The following is a 24,882-nucleotide window of genomic DNA, read 5'->3' as shown; positions in this document are numbered from 1 at the left end:
TTGGGGATGGCAGGGTTTCAGCTGGTCACCAGCCAACCCAAGGCAGCGCTGCCTTCTGCTTGCTGAAGTCCTGCCCCGTGCAGGAGCCGGGCCAGCTCGGTCCCTTCGCCCCAGCCTTTGACAGAGGGGGAATGAAAATTATTGCTGTAGGGATACGCACACAAGAGCAAATAGATGCAGAAGGCAGAAGAAAAAAAAAAAAAAGAGGAAAAAAAAAGACAAGCACCCTTAAAAGGCTTGGAAAATTTTATTCTTTATTGAACTTTAATAGCTTTCGTTCATTTTAAACACAATAAATACTTCAGTAATAGCATTTAAGAGACGAATTCAAACCCACTTCAGTACCTAAACTCCCAGCCTGAGGACGGCTCCAGGGAAGGAATTGGGGTCCTGGGGCCCACAGCCATGCCAGGGCTGCTCATGGCCAGGCAGGTTGGGCTGAGGGACCCCCACCAAAACCAGCATCCACTTCAACTAAAAGCTCGAGGGACAGAAGCAGGCCAGGCTCCCTGCACGAGGGGTAGAGGAGAATTTTGATCCATGGGGTCTCAGACAAGGCTGCAATGCCACGCTGGTGCTGCAGATCTGCGTTAGAACAGCAAAAAGCAAACGAGCCTTCAGCTGGCCCAGCACTGCTGCCAGCCCACAGCACCAGAGCGGGACCGACACGTCGCACTGGAAGATTTTGGGCTGGGGTGTGTAGGGGGTTGGGGTGTGCTGGAGGAACTCCTCCTGCGTCTCAAGCACGTGATGGACACTAAGCAAAAAGGGACAACTGGAAACAAGAGAGCTTCAGGGAATTTCCTACAGGTTTCAGGGTACAAAAGCCCCGTGCACAGTTGTGCCGTAAACTAAGGTGACCAGAGCTTCAGCTACAGCTCCCACGTGCACACAAAGCAGCTGCACTCTTGGATCTGTGTGTATACACACAAATCTCTACCTCTTTCCCAGAGGCTTCTCAGGTCTATCCCAAGCAGGCACAGATGCTCCCAGAGGAGGAGACTTCAGGGGTCTTGCTAGAACTGACTGACTTCAGAGGCACAGATCAAAGCTACTCTCAGATTACAAACTGCAGGTACTCCCTGCACCCAGAGTAACATCAGGCCAGCTCTAAGAGTATGCGTTTTCAGTGCGTTAGAAGCTCACACTTACAGCATCCTGCTCTCCTGGCCCTGGCTGCATCGGGTGACTGGTGTTTGCGAGAGGAGAGGCTGCTGCTGAGCCATGCGAGCACTGCGGGACAGCCTGAGCCAGCTGCGGCACAGACACTGCGGGGAAGGAATGAGCTAAAAACCACAGTGCTCACGTCCACGGTTTTCAGGCAGTGATTGCGCCTATAAAACATTTCTTAGTGTGAACACTGCTTTAATGTAAACTCCGTGAGACCACAAAACCTGCACGCCAGCCTCAGCTGGGGAATTCCTGCGCTAGGTCCCTGGGTGGGTGCAGAGGCAGGAGCTGGGACACAAAACCACACAACTGAGATAAAAAGGCTGCGTTAACCCAGCCTGCGAGGCTGTCCCGGCCAGGCGAGCCCGGCACCAGCCCGCTAACGTGTCCCAGCTCCCCACTTCACCACGAAGGGTGACCAACTGCAGCAAGGAGCAGGAGCAGTACCGGGACCCGCCTGGAGCCCGAGGCCAGGAGCCCGGCGGTCCTGTGGGTCCTGAAGGACTGCAGCCTCCCCGAACAGGTATTTTCCCCCAGTAATACTCTGGATTGAGATAAACTCAGTTTATCTCAATTACACCAGTAATTAAGAAACTATGATCAACTCTATCCCTGGAAGAAGCGACAGCACAAACCGCAAGGACTGGCCCCGGGCAGGCCTGAGGACACAGCCCCAGCCAGCAAGGGGAGCAACCAGCACCGTAACACACTTACCCTCACATGCAGTTAGCAAGGAATAAATTTATTTTTAAGACTTAAAACCATTATTATTAATAAATAATTTGTTTCTCAGCATGCCCTACCCCACCATGGCGAGGTGGTTTGGTCTTTCTGCTCAAGTGTTTCCGTTCCCCCAGAAGCTGGGATCAGAAATCACCCAAGTTACAACAGCCCCGACAGAAACCCACCCAGCTTCACAGCAGCACGAGTCAGAAACGGAGTTGGATGCCCACCGAGACCAGGTCTGCTCTCACCTCGCTTTGCCACGAGCCTGGCAGCACTAGAGAGGAGCGAGCCTGCTTTCCAGCACTGATTTAAGATTTAAGCAGGTGTTTTGCTAGCTTCAAGGTGCAATAAATTAAGGCACCAAAAATCCAGGACTCTTCAAAGATAAAGCCTGTGCAGATAGGAAGTGGTTCCAGTTTTTAAGAGACAGCTTTTTCCTACAGCACAAGTATTTTCAGGATTTTAGAGAGGAAGTCCTGCTTCCACATGCTTGTAGCTTTACAAAGGCTTTTTTTTTCAGGTATACTCTTACGGGCTGCAAAAATCCACCAGCTCACAGCCAAACAAGACGAGAGACAAACTGTGTACTAAGGAGACAAAGGGACATCCCAAGGTTTAAGATCAGACATCCTCCCGCAGCACTGGTGAGCCCAGTCCTCAGGCCCAGCAGTGCTATGGGAAGAGCCAGGACAACACAAGCTCCAGGCTCGGGACCCCAGAGCTCAGCTGAAAGGCTGAGGGAACAGCTCAGTTGTTCCCTAGTCCTGCAGACGTCTAACTAGAAAATAAATCATCTAACTGCCGCTTTTGCCAGTGCTGCTAGCGCAGTTTTGCTACCTGAACAGGCCCCACAGGTAAGCGTTGTGTTCTCTTTCAGAGATTCCCTGTAATTCCTGTGCGAGCGTGACTTACATTTATCTCCCTTCACAACTGCATTTCATTGAACAGCCAGAGTCAAAGATTCAAGCAGAGCCCAATTCCTTTGCACACTTCATTTTTTTCCTGTACAATGTCAGTAAAATATATAGAGTAAGCTACTTTATTAAATAAATTCTGAAGACCATTTGCCCCCTCTCCCAGATAAGACACCGCTCGCAGACACGTGGCTGTACAGACACACGAACAGACAGACGAGCAGCCGAGACCTGCGGTGGCGCCAGCCCAGACAAACGCCCCAGCCGACCCCACGCAGGACGTACCGTGACCGAGCAACCCCGATTCCACCCACGGCACCGCACAGAGCAGCGAACACTGCGAGCTGCCTCAGGATTTCAAGTCTCAGTCTGCATGACAATGATTCAAATTTACAAAAAAAAAATAAAAAATAAAAAAAAATCCCAAATCATTAAATAGTAGTTACAGCTTGAAGGTTTCCTAAAGCAGGAGGAGGAGTCTTCGCCTGCGGAAGGAAAATGCCGCGACCAAGCTTCCATGACCCGCAATGATCAGTGTGTAAGAGACTTTGTTCCCATGGTAATTACATATGCACAACCTGCTGTGCTTGTCCACTTCCGGATGCAGCCTTTCCAGAACCTGGGTTTAAGCTGCACTCTTCATTCAAGCACAGGTCTTCATTAAATAAAAGTGAACAGAAAAGAAAATCAGCATTCAGTCTTCACCACCCCACTCAATTAACTCAATTACAGAAATGTTTAAAAAAAAATCAATGCAAACATCTTTTACAAATGGACAGTAAACAAATATATCCCTGGATGAGACACGCAGCCGCCGGGGACAGCGGTTTTGAAAACAAAGTGGTATTTGGGAAGGACCCCACCACACACGCGCCTGTGAGCTTTCTGAAAGTGCACACGCAACCAACACAACATTATTAAGGTGCTTCTCCAAGCTGTGGATTTGCTGCTGTTGGTGGTCTGGTGGGAAGGGCGATGCGCAGGCTGAGCCTGGCTGCACCGCCGCAGAAGACGAGGCTCGGGCAGCACGCAGCGACCCAGCAGAGCCGACCTGGAACAGCAAGTTCATACCAGCAGGAAGGGGGGGGGAGTTTGGCTCCGTGTTACAGAGGCTGGTGTGAGCAGTGTTTCACCGCCGGTCAGGGCCCACACGCCAGCCCGCAGGCAGGGAACGTCGAGATGTGGTCCCAGGTGCCCACCGCTCGGGCAGGGGCCGGGGAAGCTGCCTTCCCACTTCTACATGAAATTGAACCCTGATTCCTAAGCCCCCCTCCCCGCCCCAAGTAGAATATTACTGCAAGTTTTGTGTGTTTACTTCTGCTTTAAAAAAAGGTGCAAGTATTTGCCCAAATGAATGAGTGCAGGAAGGCAGGACAGAATGTGGGAGAACTGTCACCATTTGCTCCTTAAGTACCAGCCCGGGAGAAGGGCTAACAGGATTCGGGACAGACGGGAACGCTTGACCACCGGGATGTTCCCTTGACCTCGCAGAAGTCAGCTGCTACGTTGGTTCTGGTGATGGGTCAAGGTGCTTTGCTCAGGTAAAGCCATCTGCATCCCCAACCAGCTTTATCTGAGCAAGCGCTGGGGTTTGAGGTTTTACTGGGAACATTCAGCTGGTCTAAAATACAGTAATAGTGACCTGAAAGGCTACCCTCCTCGTCCAGTTTCACCCAAAACCGTAGGCTTGTGTTCGTTGAACAGCAGCAGAGGCTGTCCTGTACCAGTCCCGACCTGGCTGCACCAGATACCGCGCATACTTTGCCCTGATGTCTGTCCAGAGGATAGGTTTAGATCTGTGGTGATGGTTGAAGTATTTACAGGTATTTGCAGCAGTTATTTACAGTACTTCTGCAGACTGCAAGCTGATTTTCTCTTCCTCCACTCCTAGTCAATCCGGCGTGGGCTTCTTTAGCGAGAAGGGTCGTATATTGAAGTGCCTGCTCAGCTGGCTCACCTGGGGACAAGGCAGGCAACAGGACAGGGTTAGCAAGGCTCAGGGGGACGAGGAAAAAAGCAGGCAGAGCGCCCAACCTGTTCCCCGCACGGCTGACAAAGCCCTGCCACCTCCTTGCACCCACCTTCCCCATCATTGTCCCAGCCACATGCTCCCCCCTGGCGTAGCAGGGCTGGACTGCAGCATCTGCCCAGCACTGCCCCACTGCATCGAGGAGGGCAGATTTCTCCTTCCCCCTCCCTGGATGGTTTTATGGAGCAAGGCTTTACAGCAGCTGAATTAGAGCAGAAGCAACAGCCCAGCCTGTCCAGGAGCAGGCTTGCCTCCATCCTACCCTCCTCAGGCGTGGGAGTCAGAAACACCCTGCCCCGAGCGCAGGCACTCATACTTTTACTCTGCAGTACTTCTTGGCCCTTCACAGCAATATTTTTAATATTTTCCTTCAATTAATTTGATAATCTCAGATAACCACAGGAAAAGTTGCTCCCTGAGTCCATTTCCAATTAAAACTGGGGGTCGAGTACTTTGCACTGGCGCAGGAAGGCTGCAGAGAGGAGCGTGCCCAATGCCAGGTTTGGGAAATTGGGTCCCTTTTGCACCAGAATAAAGAAGCAAGCTTTCACCACCTCTTGTGAAACAACGAGAAGACCAGGAAGGACTGAGAGCAGGACTGAGAGCTGCACCAGGAAAGGCTCTCTCAGGTGCTCACAGAGCCCTGCTAGCCTGGGAAGTGCTGCTTACTCCTGCATGCCTGACAGCCAGCGGAGGAGCAGAACCATGGAGGATAAGATGGATGGTGGGGCACTGGCGGTGCTGACCACAGGTAGCAGTCACTGCAGATCCAACAGCGAGCGGTGCTGAGCAGCACCAGGCACTGAGCCGGGCAGCAAGTCACGGCAGAGCATCCAGTCCACACTGGCGCTCCCAAGTTCTGAATAGTTGGGGATTACGTCCCGGTCACTGCCCTAAAAAGCTCTGCACCTCAGTATCAGTAAAGGCGCTTCTGTCCTGGGAGAGGAGACTGCAGATGGGCCCCTGGAAAGCTAGAAAGGGGCAACACGAACTCAGGGGAGCGGGGCACCGGAAACCTCCCTGACTGATGGGCGGGCCTGGGCAGAGAGGATTACCCCATCCTCTCAGTCTCCCATCTCCAGCTATGACTCCAAGACCAAATTTATTTAAGCTTCTTAGCTATTCAAATCCTTCTCGCATAGAAGCCTCATTACGCTAATTGGAAAGAGGAGACAACCTGGGTATTACCTCCTCGCTGTAATTACAGCTCAAACTTGACTCTGGAGGCTCCACATTAGCGCTGGGGCTCCCGGGGGACAGGGCTTCCCAAGGAGGGTTTACACATGTGGTAGCAGCCAGCTCTGCAGGGAACATCTGGGCCCTTGCCCCACTTCCTCAACAGCTTCCCAGGACATTTCTAACAGGACTTGGTCTCCTCTGAGTTTGTTTTCTCTCTTAATCAAAATTCAGGCAGAGTTTGCAGAGAGCGAGGGGAGAAAACCAGCCCCGGGACCTCTGCACAGCCCCTGCAGCAGGGGGGAGGCAGGCAGCTGCAGTGCAAGGGACGTGTCCCCAGCGCAGGGCACGTCAGCAGGGTCGCAGATTAACCACTGACAGCAGATTAACGTGTTACACTAAGACTCCCAAACCAGGCACTCCTTCCCAACGTGCAGACACCACAGCCGCTGCTGTGAGTGTCTCCAGGAGTGCCTCCCACTGCCCAGGGGCGTGAGTCGCCCAGGCTGGCTGACCTACGAGCTGGTCTCTAAGCTGCAGCCACAGCCAGTTAAACACAGCAGCAGGGACACGAGGACTTGTTGCAAACCCATCTCTGGCACAAGAGCCCCTGAGAACATTGTGCGAGGCTCGTTTCAAACCCCATCAGCCTTCCAGAGCCTCTCACCAGGAAGGCAGCCCACGTTTCCCATGGTCACGGACAGCCCGACAGAGCTCACAGCCCCAGGCTGTTTCACAGACATTCCCGTTTTTAAGCAGCAGCTCCCCAGCAGAGCCTGCAGCCGAGCCCGCTGCCCACGTGCCCAGTTCACCTACCACGACCACGCCGTAGTGGATGTGCGCCAGGGTGAGGAAAGCGGTTAACAAGTAGAGGAGAAGAGTTTCACTGTCGGGTGCAAAGCCGGACACCACCACGAAGAGCACCAGCGCTATGGGGAGCAGCATCCAGTTCAGAGGCTGGCAGCGTGTGCTGCTCATCTGACAAACGATCAGCTGGCACTGCAGGGAGAGAAAGCTGTCAGAGCTTGCGTCCTGCACGGGCTCTGCAAGCCCAGAGCTGTTCGCAGCGTAGAGCACGGTCACACACGTACACGTACCAGTTACCTGCGCTCACAACTACCATCAGTCAGCTTCTCGCTTGGGATCTGCCTTTGCATTACAATTCCTGTGAGACACACAGAGCAGAGCCCCGTGGCGCAGGTAACAGGGAAGCAGCCAGCAAGGGCATGTTCAAAGGAAAAAGGAGTTCCCCTGAGCTGACCGAGCCTTACCAGCAGCATTCTGCACGATCAGCAGCACGGGCTGCTGGCAGAGCACAGACACAGAGCTGCACGGACACAGATCTGATAGAACGAGCACAGGTACCTTTGTTAAGGTCTCAAGCAGGCACAGACGCAACATGCAGCCAAATCAGGTTTGGACAACAGCTTCTGGCCCTCCAATTTTAAGTTTATTCCCCCAAAAGAAACAAGAACTTCCTTGATATTAACAGTTTGCTGCTGACACCACAGAGGATGCATGGGTGTGTGAACACACTCAAGTTGACTATGTCTCTAGTTCCTCAAGAGCTGAGAGCTGCAGCACAGATGCCTGTGACATTTGCAGACCCCAAACCCTGTCTGCTTTCCTGCTCGTTCTTTCAGTCACAGCAAAATAGCAGAGCTGTCTCAAGTTAAACCTTCCCATCTCCCTTCCTTCCTCCCATTTGAACTGGCATTTTTCTTCACCCTGGGAGGCTGCGCGCTTCCCAGGGGCTACACGGAAGCATAAAGCAAAAGCCACTCACAGAGATGTTCGCAAAGGCTGTTCCAACCATGAAATAGAAGAGCCTGGGATGGACCTCCAGGATGTCCATGGGTGACACGAAGATCCACGTGGTGCAAAGCACGAAGAGCAACACCGGGGACACCAGTGGCAGCATGATTTCGTACAGAGAGTGGTGCTTCAAGGTGTTATTTTTATAGGCCCTGAAAGGCAAGCAGACAGAGAAATGAAAACTCCTGGAACCACAGCTGAGAAACACCTGGTCCCTGCTTCCAGAAATGCCCTGTAAAATCTCACTGGACATTCTGCCTCCCAAAACTGCCAACGCCTGTCATAACCACAGTCAAACGAGGATGATGCACACCTTCATTGTTAACCTAAAAACCCTGAATTACAAAGGCACCTGTACTCCTGGGCTGTGAACAACTGGACAAGCCTGCATAAGCTGGGAGCCCTTCAGCGAGCCCCTGCCGAGCAGGCTGCACCCCACAACTGGGACCTTCGGATATTCAGAAGCTGCTTTGTCACCCTGGAAACACCCATCTGAAAACTACTAGGGAAACCAGGTCGTATGAGGCTCTGGGAGTTCTTGCAAATGTGCTAATGTGGGTAGGAAGAGTTAAAAAATGGTAAAACTTACTTGTAGAAGTTATACAGGCTCATCGGCAGCGTCACGGTGAGTGCACAAGCTGGAAGAGAAAGAGCTACGTTACTGCGCCAAGCAGAGGGAGGCCATCGCGTGCACCCCATGGACAGGCAGATGGTTGGGCTCCAGTTTAAGCTGCTTGCAACTAAAATAGCCCAGAGGTGCACCAAGAACAGCTCAGCAGGTTTAAAAGTAAGTGCTCAAGATTCTGGTTCAAGAGTTGTAATTACAAGTTAAGGTCTGCTATAAATCAAAGACATTTCTATTTTAAAAAGTTGCATTCACGAGCCCAGTATTACGCTTTAAACAGCTACTAAATTTAATTACAATACTGTTTTTAATGGGACCCAACGTGAGTTCAAAGCCCACAAACGACATGGATGTGCGCAGCGCAGGTTTCAGTCTTTATAATAAAGCCAATCTGCTGTTTCTCCCACCACGTGCAAGCATTTCCAGTTCCCATTGTGCAAAAAAACTCTTGTGATTTAGCTTGACAAATGGTACAAAAACTCTAAATAACTGAAAACCTAAACGGTAAACATCATTTGCTACACCCAAATCCATGTAAGTCCATCACAACTCCTTCCATGTCTATATAGCAGTAGGTATTTTAACAGACCCGTAAATATTCCTGCTTTTAATAACCTAACTCCTATTCAAATGCACAGATACACTGAGTGTACACATCGTGCTCTACTTTCCACGAAGGAAAAGTACATTCATTATTCATATCTTAAATTCTGTGGCTGCCAAAAGAAAGCTCAAAATATCCACCTGGGTAAATCTGATGCTTGCACTTCTCTTAATGTAACAATTCAAGACACATTGACTTGAAATTAAGCAGCTATAATTAATCCCTAAAGAAAAGGGCGTAGGTTAAGAAAATACAATCGAGGAAGAAGTTCTGAATAAACCAAATCACATCAAGCCACGCAGCTCCACCTGTGTTACTCCCCCCTTTGCAGGGACTCATTCTGTCTGACCGCTGGAGAGAACAGCCAGCTTTTCTGGAGGAAGGCCGCACACCCTTTTATTTAACTTTTGGACGGGTGCACGGAGGGCAGGACCCACAAAGGTGCTTTCCCCACCTCCACAGGCCTGACCCCACTCCCTGAAGCAACCCCAGGCTGCTGGCGCAGCATTCAGGCAACAGCTCCTGCTCCCCGAGCGCTGCGTGGCCGGAGCCTCAGGCAGGGAACCAAGCTGCTCTGCACCCAGTACAAAAGCTCCCCAAACCAAGGGGCTCCCCGAACCCACGCACCCCCTGGGCTGTGCTTCGTCACCTTTAAACCCACAGATGAGCGACACAACCCCGCACCGGGGCTGGCCCTGGCGCAGCACTGCGCCAGCCCTTCGCGGTCAGCCTGAATATGCCTGAAGGCACGAGCACAGCGCGCCGCTTCCTCATCCTTTTGGTCACCACTGACCCAGGTGTGCTGCAACAAGTCAGCTTCTCCAAATTAACTGCCCCAGGAGTTAATTGCAAGAGTTAATGGCAAGGGGCAGGCTGCACAAACACCCTGCGTTAGTCACCTGGGTGACGGCCTACGGGAGCCTTCATTACAGCAAACACAACAGCGGCATGAAATAATTAAGACATTGGGTGTCGGGAAAGAGGTTGCGTTTAAAAGACAGGCTTCAACATGGAGTTTCTTACCAATAATCATTGTAGTGAATAGGTCTCTATATAAGAAATTAAACAGGAAAGGTGCATACCAGGCCTCAACTCCCACAATGGCCGTCACTATGTAGACGATGGAAATGGTCTGAAAGAAAGCAGAAGAGAAGCGGGTGTCAGCAGCCCGGCAGCACAACACACGCCAGGGAGCTTCAGGGAACGGCAGCTGGGCTCTGGAGGTTTGCCCAGGGTCTCCTATTATCCATCTGCTGAAGTTATTACAGGGAAAAAGCTAACAGGGAACACATGAGTTGCGATGGCAGCCCTGAAGGCGCAGGGAGCACGCTGCAGGATAGCTCGGCCCTCCAGCCCGACTTTCTTTATCCACGGTCTGAATTTTTGGGTAGACCTGTGTGGTGCCAGGAGTTGGACTCGATGACCCTTATGGGTCCCCTCCAACTCGGGATATTCTATGATGCTATGATTTCTGTGCTAGGCAGAGGTCCGAAAGCACCCAGGTCAAGCAATGCTTCTGGGGGAGGAGGTCAGAGTATAGTCAGATGGGACCAGCTACAGTCTTATTTTACCAGGAAAGATGATTATTGCAATTAATCACTCTCCTTCCAGCTTGTTGCGTTTCCCACCCAGGATCTGACAAGCCAGAAGACACAAGTATGGTGCGTTGCTCGGTGCTGCGAGACTGCACCCTGGCTAGGACGGGCAGCTGCGAGCACTAAAGCTGAATTTTACTCATCCAGAGCTTGCTCCCAGTACTGACGGGCCCTTCAGAAAGTGCTTCCTGCAGAGAAGTCCTTAACGAGAGAAGGAAGTGCCAACATCCCAACCGCTCCATCACCGTTAACCTCGACATCAACTGCCTCATTACCCAGCCGCAGGGGGGCACCTCCCTAGGAACCTTTGCTCCAGGCACAGCGATTAAAATGCAAACTAGATACGCAGCTGCACTTTGGCACGCATCCTGCTCGTGCCAAGAGGCACCCCGAACTTCTAGGCTTGAATGCACCCGTGGGGTGTAATGCAGGAAACTAATTAGAGCAAGAATTTAGGTACCCGGGAGGTACCCAGGACACGCAGAGCCCAGGCAGAGGAAACCAGGCGATAACCGTTCCTCAAGCCTTGTTTCTCGTAGGAAGTCCGTCTGCAAAAGCTACTATGAACAGAAAAACCCACGTAAACTTCCTTGGATTTAACATTTGTGCAAAGCTGAACCCTACCGCCAGATCTCAGAGCGTGGAGCGCGCACCGTGAGGGCTCCCAGCGCGCTGTGGCTCAGCACCACGGGCACGCGGCTCCGAGCCCTGCCCTGCTCCACGCTGCCGGGGCAGGCTGGGGACAGCCACCCTGGAGAGCACCTCAGGGCCTGGTTTACAGGGGGCTGGACAGGCACCAGAGCTGCAGGCAGCTCAGCAGGCAGCGCTGCACCCCAGGCACGCCAGCACTTTGCCGAGCTCCTGCTGAAACCACGGCAGCGCGTACTTACCACCTGGCTGATGTCATATCCCCAGGGCAGGAAGAGAATCCCTGTGTTGTACTTCTCCCAGTGGGAGAGGATGAATGAAAACAAGACCACCCACAAGAGGAGGTAGAGAACGAAGACACTGACACCCGTGGAGCCCCGTCCAAAGGTGGAGTAAACCGTCACGACGAAGTACACGCACGCCCAGCTGTCCAGGCCGTGATCAAAGAGCTCTCCCAGGGGCGTGCTGGAGTTGGTTCGGCGAGCCTGCTTCCCGTCAACGCCGTCTGGGAAGAGAGCAGGGAGAAACAGGGAGTTTTGACAGACATCCCCCGAAATGGGAAGCTCTGCTGGGCATCCCTGCGCAGAGCAATGGGCCAGCTTGCAGCTGACAAGGCGTGCGCAGCCAGCGAGTGGCAGCTCCCGCTGCCCTCACCCTCCAACGGTGAGCACGTCCCACTCCCCAGCTCCACCTGAGACCGAAAAACGCGACAGAGGAGAAACCTGGCAAGACTTTATTTGAAGCAGACCAGGGACAGAATTTCACAGAGCACCTCAAAGCCAGGCCCAGCATCCTCCTCCCACGTCAGCCGCTCCGGGCCACCTTCCTTCCATGCTCTTTGCCAAGCGGTTCCTGGAACTGCTCTAGCAGCATGAGCGGCAGTCAGAGCAGGGCATGGCTGAAGCCCAGAATCAAAGATTTTTCAGCAGGCTCGGAGATAAGACGACACGCAGCTGCAGCATGAACAGATGACCGCGACAACCCCCCGCAAGGCAGATAAACTCTTACCTAACGTATAGGCAATGAAGTTGAGGAGACCCACAATGACCCACACTCCGTTTGGAACGTGCTGGTGGTCAGGAGCTGCAGAGATCAGAAAGACCCAGGAGAGGACAGCTCAGTATGTACACTCAGCGGGTTTATTTTGGCACGAGAGGCATAGCAACGGGGACCGGCTGCTCACCAAGACAAAGCACCCCCACAACTCAAACGGTGAAACAGATGTTAGCTCTCTCCAGGGAGAGATGGCAGAGCTGTTTGTTCCACAGCTTCTCGTGGAAGCGGGTCACGGAGACGGGAATCCTAGGATTTTGCAGACCAGGACACATACTTGTCCTCTGTCCCCAGCTCCCCGGAGTCACAGGATCCAAGAGCTGGTGGGGGCAGCTAGCAACCGCAGCCCAAATGCACGGCATGGAAGTGTGTGCAGATCGGGCACTCCTCCTGCACTGCTCGGAGCATCACCAGAGCCTCTCGGAGAAGTGGCTGCACCCTGCCTCTGCAGGCACGTGGGGAATTCCCTCCCAGTCTCCAGACCTCGTCCCTGCCAACTGAAACCGAGTTCCTCCTTAATAACCTCTCCTCCTCCGCCAGCGCTGTCTCGGCAGACAGCCAGCTTAGCTGCCTGCAACTCGGGGAGCCCAAAGCTGCATTTCAAAAAAAGCAGGGAGCTGCTTCATGGTGGCAGCCTCGCGTGAGGATGCACAGAGGTCTCCCATGGGGAGCAACAATGCCCCAAAACGTCATCTTCTTGTTTTCCTTTCAGCAGCAGGATGGTGCCTTCCAGCAGCGGATGGAGAGCATCAAGTCACCAAACCGGCCAGCCACGGGGAAGGCACAAGCTCCTGGAGGCCTCACCAGCAAAATGAAACCTTCTCCTTCCAAGCAGAAGACCCGTAACACGAACGTAAAAGGGTCCCCACAGCATAAACTTTGCCACCCCTTTGGCAGAGCACAACTTTTTGAACACCTGACGTCCTGTCCTGGGGATTCTTGGGCTCCCGTGAGCTATGTCAGCTTTTCTTCCTAGGGCTCACGGACCAAAACACAGTCCAAATCTTAGCCAACAACCGCTCACGTCACCCAAGCTTTTGAAAGCCTTGCGTATTGGTAACAGTGCTTATCTATCTGTCAATGAAGGCCATACCAAAAAAAAGGAAAATTATTTTTCTCACTTAACTGTACTTTCCACTTAACTGTACTTTGATGATTGGCCCGGTTTTAGAAAAACTAGATGAACTGTTCTGAGCAGCCTAAACCAAACCTGGCAGGGGGAAAGGGAGAGAAAAATACTGAAAGGAAGCTATCAATAAGTGACTGAGAGTTATGCCGCATTAATATTTTCCCTAGGACACTCCCACAAGCAAGGAGACAACTGAACTGATGCAGTAACAGACGAACACGGGTACTGTTTAAGAAGCGTAAAGCTGTGCACATCCTCGCATTATGCAAAACGGTGAAATGGAGGAAGAGGACTTCGCTTTTGTTAGTCTGAATGTGGTGCCAGCATGTTTCTGCAGGAGGGCAATTAGCTGGGATGCAAATAAAAAGGCTCTGCTCGCTGACTTCAGAAAGCAGAGTCTCCCACATCACCCTCTTCCCACACTTTCTGTTTCAAAAGGAGGGCACTGGCTCTTGTCCACTGCTAAGGCAGAGCCGGATCCTACTCGGCTTTGGCTGTTTTGTCCTCCTTCGCCTGCACGCAGCCAGCCAGGAGCAAACGCACCCAGCAGCCGGGGGGAAGGCGTCACCTGGACAAGTCCTCATCGAGAAGCCCGGTGACTTCAGGCCCTCGACTCCATCCCTCCTCCGGCGCAGCCAGCTGCCCGGCAGTGCCCCGGCTGCACGGGCTCACCGCCGAGCACCAGCCGGCACAGGAGAGGAGGTGACACATCCAAACAGAAAAAGGCAGCCTTACCAGAAGCGTAAAAGTCAGGGTCGAAGTATGCCATGAGGAAGAAGTTGAAGACAAGCAGCAGGAAGCCAGAAAACGTTATCAGATTTGGGGCCAGCCAGGTAGGGAAGATCTATGGGGAAGCAGCAAAAGAACACATGAACTCATTAAAATACCTAACAAGGACCACGCGCTGCTCCCGGCCACAGCAGGGGCCTGGTTACAGTCGTCTGGGTGCTGGGCAGCACTGCCCTGGCGCACCCACCGCCACGGGACAGTGCGAAGCTTTGGGCTGCGATGCAGTGAGCTCGGGGCAGCCGCCAGCTGGAAGGCCGTGCCCTTTGCAATTAGTCACACCGCAAACGAAGCAGCTCTGTTCAGCCAAGCAGGGCCCTGCAGCTGACACTCTTGCGCAGAAGACGTGGCGGTGACAGGCGTTTCGCTGTCCCGCTCAGGGCAGGACGAGGTCTCACCTTCACTATCGTGTTCCAGAAGGGATGCATGACGTACAGAGACAGGGGGTTGCTGTCCACCGCGCTGTACTGTGAACGAGACAGGAAATAAAAGTCAAAACACAACAGTCAGGGCCCCAGCACCTCTTGCAGGAAGCCAGAGATCCTGAACATCGAGCTTTCCCTAAGAGCACCTGCTACCCAAGTCTTTGCATCGCCAGGAACGGACTCACACCAGGGACGGCGCTGAGCAACCCCAAAAGCGCCTGCCAGCTCCAGCAACACCAGCCACCGGCCCACAGACAGCTCCCAGGCTCACCACGGAGGTTTTCAGAAGGCTCCCTTCACGGGACAGACAGAGGAGACCTCCGCAGGCACTGCGGGGAGCGCTCCCGGCAAGCCAGAGGCATTGCAGCCGCCCCGCGGCACGGCACGCGGAGGACAGCTCGATGCACCCCGCTCCGCCTGTCTGAACCCTGCCGAGTCCAGGACCGGGGACCTCCTCGGCCCTAAAACAGGAGACTGTTCGCCAATGGACAGGGAGCTGGTGTGGTTCGGTGCAGAATAACCCATCGGGACGGCAGCTCTCGCTGTCTCCAGTCATTTGGAAGAGACCTTCCCCTTCCAGAAGGACGGAAGCTGTTTCTGAGCAAGACCTTCAGCCCCCTCCCTCGTCCTGCAGGACCCTGCAGATTCCCCAAAACGCCGCAGGCACCGCCCCACATCCATGAGCATCACCGAACCCCACACGCCCTGCTGCAGTTCAAGCGGCAGAGGGCGATTTATTTGGCCGCGAGGAGCAGAGGGGCGCAGACCCCGGCTCCCAGAGCAGCAACGCGGGCGACTCGGGCTGGATGGAGACATGGGGCTCCCGGCAGAAGGCTCCTCTCCACCACGGAGCCGAGACTTCTGCAGAGGGCAGAGAGGAGCAGGAGGTCTTACCCCTCACCCCAAAGCTTTGTGGTCCTCGGAGGTGGCTGGGTTGTGCACGTGGTGGGGGGAGAAACACAAACCCAGACAGCCGCGGGACAGTTTCCAGCCAGAAAGTTAAAATTTGACATCGTTTGGCTCCCAAGAGCGGCCCAAGTTACCTGCTGCGTAGCTCACAGCCTCGTCCTAGCAGAGATCACGTTGTCTGCAGTCCTCTTCCCCCGACCCAAGCCTCTGCCCCGCCTGCCCAGCCAGAGATGAGGGGAACCAGGCTGACCATTTTATTCCCACGTTCCTAGCGGGGCCGGTCCCTTCCTCGGCAGGCATTTCTGCTCCCATCAGCTCCTCCCTGCCCTCCCCGTGACAGCTCGCTCCGTCTTGCCGGGGCTTGGCCGAGCACCGCTGATGTGCCCACCCCGATCTCCCAGCACCGGTAACCCCGCGGGAGCTGCGGCACAGCACCAAAACCCTGAGCTCAAGGCTGCGCGAGACGAGGTCTAAGCCACGAGGAATTTCCATCCCAGCTTAATTCCGCGGTGGAGGACAGAACTCCGAACGCCTTACGAGATAATAGGATTCGGACTAACTACCAGATAGGGGAGGAGGAGAGCCGGAGGCCGATTAAATCTCATTATCCCCGTCACAGCCTCGAACAAGAAAACAAACGCCACACCAGGAGTGAGGCAGGGGAAGCGCCCCGGAGTTTGTCCGCCCGCGTTTGTCAGTGCTGTGCCCTGGGGAAGCTCCCAGGACGCTTTCCCCTTTCCCCTCTCCCCGTCGGGTCGCACGGCGCTGGCGGTGCTGCTGGGGACACGGAGAGCGGGTGACAGAGGGCAGGGACGGGCAGCGTGGGCAAAGCTCGTTTTTAGGGAGGTTTCAGCCTTGCAGGCTCTGGTTTCCTTCCTGGAAGTTTTCATCCTCGAAGGAAAACCAAGAAGGGGCCTGACAGCCCGCAAGAGCCCCAGGCTCCAGGCACAGCGGTGCTTCAGCTCCCCGCGCAGGGCTCCGGCGCTGTCCTTCAGCCAGCTCATCCTCCCCAAGCGTCAGCATCACTTTTTCCGTTCCCTGCATCTGCCTGGTGACTAACGCACTCGACGCACCCTTCTCCGAGGCGTTTTTCTATCACAGCCAACGACGGCCATCAGTCGGAGCTCTGATTTCTCCCTCGATTTCGGGGAGGGACGGAAGGAATCTCATAGGCTCCAGAGGATCCTTCTCAGAGCAGACAGACACACGTGTAACGGACCCTGCTCTGAAACAGCACCGCGCAGAGGCTCAGCTTCTCCTCATGACAACAGGAAGGAGCCGGCCCTACCCAGCCAGCCCCCAGGGATTTAGTTTTAAACTTTTTGAGAACAGAGCCCAGCCAACTTTGGAGCAATGATCCCGTGGCCAGCACCGTGCAGCGGCAGCCTCCCCACGCCCCGTCCCTCCCCCGGAACCACCCTGCAGCTCCCAGCCACGTCCCTCCAGCTAACCTGCACGTCCCCCAGGCCACGCGGACGGGATACATCCCGTCAGCCCAAAGATTCACCCCCAGGGGGGCTTTTCCCAAGCGGAGCGCCACCATCTGCTTAAAAAACCCCTACCAGGACGAGGGGCCCTCCATCCAGCTCCGCCGCCCCCCATCTCCAGCCCCTGCTGGGTAACGTTTCCAAAAGCAGCTGCTCCTACGCACAAAAAAAAAAGCCGTAAAGAGGCAATTTGACGAATCTCAGCATAATTTACACTCAGAAACTCTTTACCTGGACGCGTGAGCTCGCTGAGACGCGCCAGCTCATCGCAGGCTCTTGGCACAGCCGATGAGCACGGTCCCAGGGACGGCTGCGGTTCTGGGGAAGGGGCAGCACGTGCACGAGCACCCAACACGGCACCGATAAACACAGCAGGGAGCCCGGCGCTAAGCCGGAGCCCATCAGTCGGGTCACATCGCGTGCACCAAAGGCACCCAAGGAAGCCTTCAGCCTTCCTCCTCGCACCAAGAAGCCAGACAGAGGCTTCTGAGAAGCGCTCGGTGCCAGCACAGCCTGCAAGGGACAACTTGCAAGGGCCACGCCGTCTCCTGCACGGCAGCACCTCAGCAAGGGCACCATCGGGGTGTCCTACGGACCAGCGGCCTCGGTGCCGTCGTGGTGTTGAGCTGCCCGCTGTCGTTACGGGATTTAGAGACACGAACGGCTCGTGGAGCTTAAAACCGACGTTAATCACACAACCAGGACATTTCTGGAAGATCCAATTACGTGCGCAAGGAAGAAAACACAGATTTATAGCCCAGATTCTACTAATAGCTTTCATGTCCAGAAAAACAATGCAGCTTTTAAGTAATCCCATTACCGGGAGCCAGCAGCAGACAGCGCTCTGCCGTGCAGGCGCCCCGGTGTCAAACGCCCGGAGGGGGCTGGGGGAGCCCCGAGGCAGGAGCAAGGCACCGTGCGCCTCGGCGGAGCGGCCCCAGCACGTCCAGGAGGCCGTTTCCTACGAACCTCCTTAGGTACGAGGGTGACACGAGGCTGAGCACCTTGTCCCACGGGGGCTGAGGCAAGGCAGCGAGCCCGGCAGCCCCCAGGGCCCGTAGCCGGGCAGAGCCGTGCCAGGGCAAACAAATCCCCCTTGCACTATGCCCGCGCTCTGCCGACGCGTCAGGAGCGGCGCCGTGCTTTAAGGGCGTTTATTGACGTGAACCTGTTTGTTTTCTCTAAGGTCACTTCCCAGCTGGCACGAGGAGGGAGCACGCGGGCAGCGGGGAGCGTGCAGGGAAGGGCGCGAGGGACGGCCGGCGGCGGGGAGGACGCACGGGCAGGAGAGAGGTGCCCGAGGTGTCCCCCAGCCCTGCCCAGCACCGCCAGCCTCGGTGCCTGCCCCGTTTTCCCTCCCCTCGCCTGTTTTTTCAGTCCCTACTGCCCACGTCGCAGACATCCGCACGCAGAGCCGAAGCCCCTCTGCTGTGCAAGGAGCTGCCACGGCGAGCGGGGGCCTCGCTCTGCTCCCCAAACCCCACGGGGCGCGGGAATTGTTTGGGAAAGCAGGAGCTGTGCCCCGCCAACACCCTCACATCCAAACCTTCAGCTCCCATGGGTACCAGCTGGGAAATTATCCCTGCCTTCCCGCAGACGTGGGACTGCTGCCGCAGCAAAGCCGAGGCTCCTTCCTCCCCGGGGGCAGGAAAAGGCGCTCGGAGCCAGCGACGAGCCTCTGGAACGGGAATCGCGGGGTCAGAGCAGCGATAGGGGAGAGAAAAAAAGCAGAAACAGAAGCACACAGACAGGAACCTGATAGAAGAGCCTTGTGACAGCCCAACAAACCTTTCACGCTTGCCTACAGCCCGCCGGGGCTCTGCAGGAGGGCTGCAGTGCCCAAAGGGGGATCGGCCCCGAGCAGGCAGCTCTGCAAGCCCGCTGCTGGTGCCGAGGGAGAAGCAGGGGAGCAGGCGAGTCGGTGTGAAAGGAGAATTCATCGCAGTCCCCCCCCAGAGGAGGTCAGCCAAGCTTTTAAGCACACCCATCAGAGGAAGACAAAGCCACGCACATCAGGAGACGACCGCCGAGGAAGCAAGGCACCCCCGGGGACCGGGGGAGGACTACTGCCAAGTTCCAAGAGGCGATCTGAAAGAGACAAAACTTCTTTTTTCCCCAAAAAAAAACACATAACCCTCTGGCTCTCTGTTTGCAGAGAGGAGGAAGGAGGGCTAGAGGAGGTTCACAGCTAAGAGAAATACAGCAAAAGGCGCGTTACTTCCCAAGCCCTGACAGCTGCCTCGCGCAGGGCGCGGAGCAGAGCGAGTCAGGTCAATCACACGAGCCCGAATAATGCAGGCAGCCACGGGAAGCGGCGCTGCCATTTCCACGCAGTGCCCAGGTCCTCCCGCAGGCAGCCCCAGCAGCCGAGCACCGGCTGTTCATCAGCAGGCAGCGGCTGTTTGGATGGAGCTCCTCGCGGCCCAGATCCAACCCGCGGCAACGAACAAAGCAGCAGTGCCACTGGAAAGACCCGAGCTGGGCCGATCCCCCCGTCGGTTTCTCCCACCCCACAGCAGAAGGGAAAGCTGCTCACGGCGGAGTTCGGGCCTCCCCGGGAAGCTCCAAGCCCTCTGCCTCCCCGACAGCCCAAGGCTGGGGCACACAGCAGCATCCCTCTGCCCTGCCGTCGCTTCCCTCTGCGTCCCCGCAGCCGCGAGTCGGGACGAGATGCACCCGGCCATCCCAGCAGGCTCCGGAGGAAGGCGCACGCGAATATCTCAGATATTTGCGGCAAAAACGCAAAGTAAAAGACAGGGGTTTCGGTTTTGTTCGCTTTAAAGGGAGCCTGAAGAGCAAAACGCCGCCAAGAAGCGGCTCTGCTTTCCCACCCCTCCGTTGCACGCATCCAGGAGGAGGGCACCCGGCTCTCGCAGCCGTCCCCAAGCCCTGCCTGGGGGCCGCAGCCGTCCCGTCCCTCTCTGTCGGGACAAAAGGCGCAGAGGATGTGGGTGGCAGGTGGCTGAGCGAAGCTGGGAGGGCTCCTGCTGCGGGATGAGGCAAGGAGCCCCGCTACCGGCGCCCCTCGCACCCAGTTCACACCTTTAACGGAAGGACTGCGGTGGAAAAAAAAAACAACACAAAACCACACAAACACCACGGGCAAAGCCCTCGAAGCTCCGCTCCCCAGGCGGCAGGGGCAGAGGGGCGTTTGCAGCAGCACAACCATCGCCCGGGAGCTTTACCCGCACCACGGGGCAGAGGAACAGCCTTGGCCCGCCGGCTGCGCCGATGCATCTGCTCCTCGGCAGGGAACGCGGCCGCACAGCTCGCCCCCGGGCAAAGTCTTCTGCTCGTACGGGAGCCCTCGGAGGGTTTTGGGTTCCCCCAGGGAACCCTGCGGGAGCCGCCATGCGCTGGAGCGGCAGCGGATCCCCGACCATGAAGGGCTTCGTGTTTGGCCAGGAAGGGAGATGCCTCCTGCAGCCACAGCAGCCGGGCAGTTTTTGACCAAGAGGGGGCTTTCAGACACGCAAGGGATGCTCCGAGCCGGGCAGAGGATCGAGCCCCTGAGTTTTAACTGCAGGACAGGAGAAGAAAGAAGGAAGCAGCTCCACCTTCCAGCTGCTCACCTGGAAGTCCTGAAGGCCGGGAGGACGCTGAGCTTACGGCTCCCTGGGAAGCAGATGTTTAAAGGCAGACACGCAGGGAGCCTCAGAGCAATTAGGGAGCCCTTGGGGAAGGAGTTAAGTGATTCAAGATCAGGGCTCAAAGGCTTCTCCTGCTCCGCACCCTTCCCGTAAGGGCCCTGCAGGAGAAGACGAGCGATTTGCCCCGCGGTGGCGAGGACCGGCCTTTTCGTAGCCTCAAGCCTCCCATCCAGGTCGCTAACATCAAAAAGCTCCCCCGCCAGCTGCGTTGTTGCTCCGCTGCTCTGAAGAGCCCCTGGCACACATGGGTGTGTCTGCTCGCCAGAGCAAGCCCCGCGGAGATCTCTTTAGGGCTCGCGTTTCCAGAGAAGCCTCTGCGAGGCCGCCGGGACAGCCTCCAGCCACCTGCTTCCCGCAGCGCGACATCTGCGGCCCTGCTCTCCGCGGCGTCTGGAGCCTGCAGGGAAAAGGATTTCCTGGGGATGGGGAGAGGGCACCCGTGTGGGCCCGGCAGTCCCACTTCACGCCAACCGCTTAAGAGACCTACGGACACCGTCCGACCGACAGCCGGAGCGCGGGATGCGCACAGGGCACGGGATCCGCGGCGCCTGCTGCACCCTGCACCAGGTGTCCCAGGCAAAGATCTCACCCGACCCCGTAGGGCCGTCGTTCCTGATGCCCTACAGAGCCCCCTTCTCACCGGGACGACCACCCGGCACCTCCTGGCACAAAGCACCCGCCAGGTGCCAACCCGTACGGGGCTGCAGGGCGCGCTGCTCCGCACACGCACATCTCCGCGCGGACGGCTGCAGAGAGCAGCCCGGGGGCTCCTTCTTGCTGCTCCCCGGCCTCAGCCCTGCAGACACGTGAGAGGAGAACCACAAGGGCTTTGTTTCAGCGCCCACGCAGGTAACGAGACAAAGAGCCTCTCACGAGAGCCGCCCGTGAGCAGGCGGCTGCCTGCCACCCCCGCACCGCTGCCCGGGGGGCTGCCATCGCCGCCTCCCGCGCAGAAGCCAGGACCCGGCCACAGGATTTCAGGGTGCAGCAGTTTTGCCCTGAAAGGCCCTTCCCAAACCCCAATTCCCGCTCCCCTCGCTGAGCTCGTGAGGTGAGACAGCGTCCCACCCCACCTTTGGACCCGAGCGGGACACGTGGCGGCGCCGCAGCTCGGTCCCTCCCGTGCCACACGCGGAAGGAGCGGTGCCAGTGCCCTGCTCCGCCGGCGCTTCCCCCAGACCATCGCCCCCCTCTGCGGGGAGCCAAGGTCAGGTCCAGCAGCCAGCTGCGGCTCACGAGGTGAGGACAACGCCGGTTACGCCCGCGGCAAGAGCCTCGTGCGCAGCTCTTACCGCTCGAGAGCTTCCCCTGCTCCTCCTGCACCAGCTGGATGAGAGCTACACCGTGACCCCGGGCACCGCGCGCAGCAGCAGCGGCGAACTCGCACGAGGGCAAGAAAAAGAGAAAGCAGAAGGAAGAGCAGACACCTCCGTGAGCGTTCCTCACCCGTTTTCTCCCCTGACCGCAGTTTTCTAGGAGAAGGCTGCCCAGAAGCCTGCCAGAAAGCAATCTGCAGACGGGCTTTTAAGAAGCAGCTCACGACTTCTGGCAGCCGGCTGCAAGGTCCGCGCTCCTGGACAGCGGAGCCTGGCTGCATCCCTCTTGGCACCGGGTGCTCGACGCTGAACAGCAACAGAGCGCCTGGGTTTGGCCGAAGATATTCAATACTCCGCGGCAGCAAGGTGTCCGCAAGGCCAATGCTCGCACCCTGCTCCCCAGCCTGGAGGCGAGAGCTTTATTTTTTGCTACCAAGGCCTCCGCCCTGCCAGAAGCGTCGACGGCGTGCGCTGAGCTGCCGAGCGGGAGGAGGCGCCGGGGCAGGCGGACGCAGGAGCTGCCCGGCTCCCCGACCACCGCGCGGGGCATCTCCCCGGGGAGCAGGGGACGGCTCTCCTCCCCCAGCCAGGAGCAAAAGGAACGGACGGATTCCTGCTGCACCGGAGGCCCCAGCAGCTCCTTGAACCAAGCGCCAGGCTCTGCGTCAGCGCAGCAATGACGGACCCAGGGCCAGCCAGGCAAGGGACGGCCCGGCCGACCGAATTGCGATGCCTCAGCATCGGCGAGCACCAGAAACGTGCTCCGAGCCCGCCTGCTTCTATCACAGTCCCTATTGATTCAGGGAAACCGCAGCCTCCTGAGCAAAGCGACTTCTGCCAGCGCGACCGCAGGCCTGCCCCGGGGGCACGCGTGGCTGGCGTCTCCGCGAGGTGTGCTCGCGCCTCGGCCCTTTGCTGCCTCCCAGCAAGGCCAGTAAGCACAGTGCCGGCGTGCAACTGGTGCCAGTACTGTGGCCAGCGCTGTAGGAACTGGGCAGGACCTTTCTCCTCACCCTGGTCCGCGCGTTCGCGGACTTAGCTCCAACGGGGTTCGCATCGGGCACCTGCAGGAAGACCTCGACCTGGGAGCACCGCCCTGCTAACCGCACCTACAAATTTACCCACGCGCCCCCACCCGATGCAAGCTGCCACATTGCTCAACCCCCCCTGGTGCTGTGGACCCCTCCACAGCACCACGACCCATGGCACCAGGACCTGAACACCCCCCAAGCACCAGGACTCCCCCCCCTCACCCCCCACTGCACCAGGACCTCCCCCACAGGGAACCACGACCTCCCCCTCCCAAGCACTAGGACCTGACCCCCCCCCCCACACACACCACGAGGCCCCCTCAGCACCAGATCCCACGGCACCAGAGCCCGACTCCCCCTAAGCACCAGGACCCCCCCCCCAAGCACCAGGACCCCTCCACAGCACCATGACCCACACCACCAGGACCTGACCCCCCCCCCCCGCTACTGCACCAGGAACCACGGCACTAGGACCTGGCCCCCCCAAGCACCAGGACCCCTGGCACCAAGACCTGACCCCCCCCCAAAGACCAAGACCTCCCCCACTGCACCAAGACTCCCCCCCCAGCACCACAACCCATGGAACTAGGACCTGACACCCCTCCCCCAAGCACCAGCCCCCCCCCCCCACTGCACCAGGACCCCTGGCACCAGGACCTGACCCCCCCCCAAAGACCAAGACCCCCCCCCACGGCACTAGGACCCCCCCCCACTGCACCAGGACACCTGGCACCAGGACCTGACCCCCCCCAAGCACCAGCCCCCCCCACTGCACCAGGACCCCCCCCCACTGCACCAGGACCCTTGGTACCAGGACCTCTGGCACCAGGACCTGACCCCCCCGCCCCCCCAGGGCACCAGGACCCCCCCCCCCACTGCACCAGGACCCCCCCACACTGCACCAGGACCCCCTCCCAAGCACCAGGACCCCACCCCCCCAGCACCCCGGCACCAGGACCTGAACCCCCCACAAAGCACCAAGTCCCCCCCCCCCCCCCCCCACTGCACCAGGACCCCCTCCCCAGCACCAGGACCCCTGGCACCAAGACCTGACCCCCCCCCAAAGACCAAGACCCCCCCCCACTGCACCAGGACCCTTGGTACCAGGACCTCTGGCACCAGGACCCCCCCCCCCCCACTGCACCAGGACCCCCTCCCCATCACTCCCCCCCCAAGCACCAAGACCCCACCCCCCCAGCACCAGGACCCCCTCCCCAGCACCAGGACCTTCCCCCCCCCCCCCCCAAGGACCAGCATCCCCCCGTCCCCCCACAAAGCACCAAGACCCCCCCAACCTCCCCCACTGCACCAGGACCCCTCCCCAGCACCAGGACCCCTGGCACCAAGACCTGACCCCCCCCCCCCACTGCACCAGGACCCCCCCCCACTGCACCAGGACCCTTGGTACCAGGACCTCTGGCACCAGGACCTGACCCCCCCGCCCCCCCAGGGCACCAGGACCCCCCCCCCGACTGCACCAGGACCCCCTCCCCAGCACCAGGACCTTCCCCCCCCCCCCCCAAGGACCAGCACCCCCCCGTCCCCCCACAAAGCACCAAGACCCCCCCCCCCCCCCCCTCACGGCACCACGACCCCCGTGTCGTGTCGTGTCCCCCCCCCCCCGGAACAGGACCCCCGTCCCCCCGCACCTTGTACTTGCCGAAGCCGGCCAGCTGCTCTCCCGTCACGTACCCCATGGCGCCCCCGCCGCCCCCCCCACGCCGCGCCCGCCGTACGGAGCCGCCGCCGCCGCCTCGGCCCACCGGGCGTGCCCGTGGCGTCACCGCCCCCCCC

General features: G+C 57.7%; 1 protein-coding gene across 2 annotated transcripts; it reads right to left on the bottom strand.

Moving 5' to 3' along the window:
* Window positions 1–235: 235 nt before the first annotated feature.
* On the bottom strand, window positions 236–24,868 carry SELENOI (selenoprotein I). Of its 2 annotated transcripts, XM_083831146.1 has the most exons (10): window positions 24,738–24,868; window positions 14,669–14,737; window positions 14,220–14,328; window positions 12,311–12,385; window positions 11,545–11,807; window positions 10,083–10,191; window positions 8,420–8,468; window positions 7,802–7,982; window positions 6,832–7,014; window positions 236–4,767 (listed from the first exon to the last, which is right to left on the bottom strand). In XM_083831146.1, the coding sequence occupies exons 1-10, from the start codon at window positions 24,783–24,785 to the stop codon at window positions 4,651–4,653; spliced, it is 1,203 nt and encodes a 400-aa protein (XP_083687272.1). In that variant the 5' UTR covers window positions 24,786–24,868; the 3' UTR covers window positions 236–4,650. The 2 variants fall into 2 exon arrangements, with proteins under 2 accessions (XP_083687272.1, XP_083687273.1); XM_083831147.1 differs by lacking the exon at window positions 14,220–14,328 and having other exon boundaries at window positions 24,749–24,800.
* Between the last annotated feature and the right edge of the window lie 14 nt (window positions 24,869–24,882).

Source organism: Anser anser, assembly GCF_964211835.1.
Source record: "Anser anser genome assembly, chromosome: 3".
In the NCBI taxonomy this organism is placed as follows: domain Eukaryota; kingdom Metazoa; phylum Chordata; class Aves; order Anseriformes; family Anatidae; genus Anser; species Anser anser.
The sequence above is the reverse complement of the archived record's forward strand: the minus strand, read 5'-3'. Positions and strand labels throughout refer to the sequence as shown.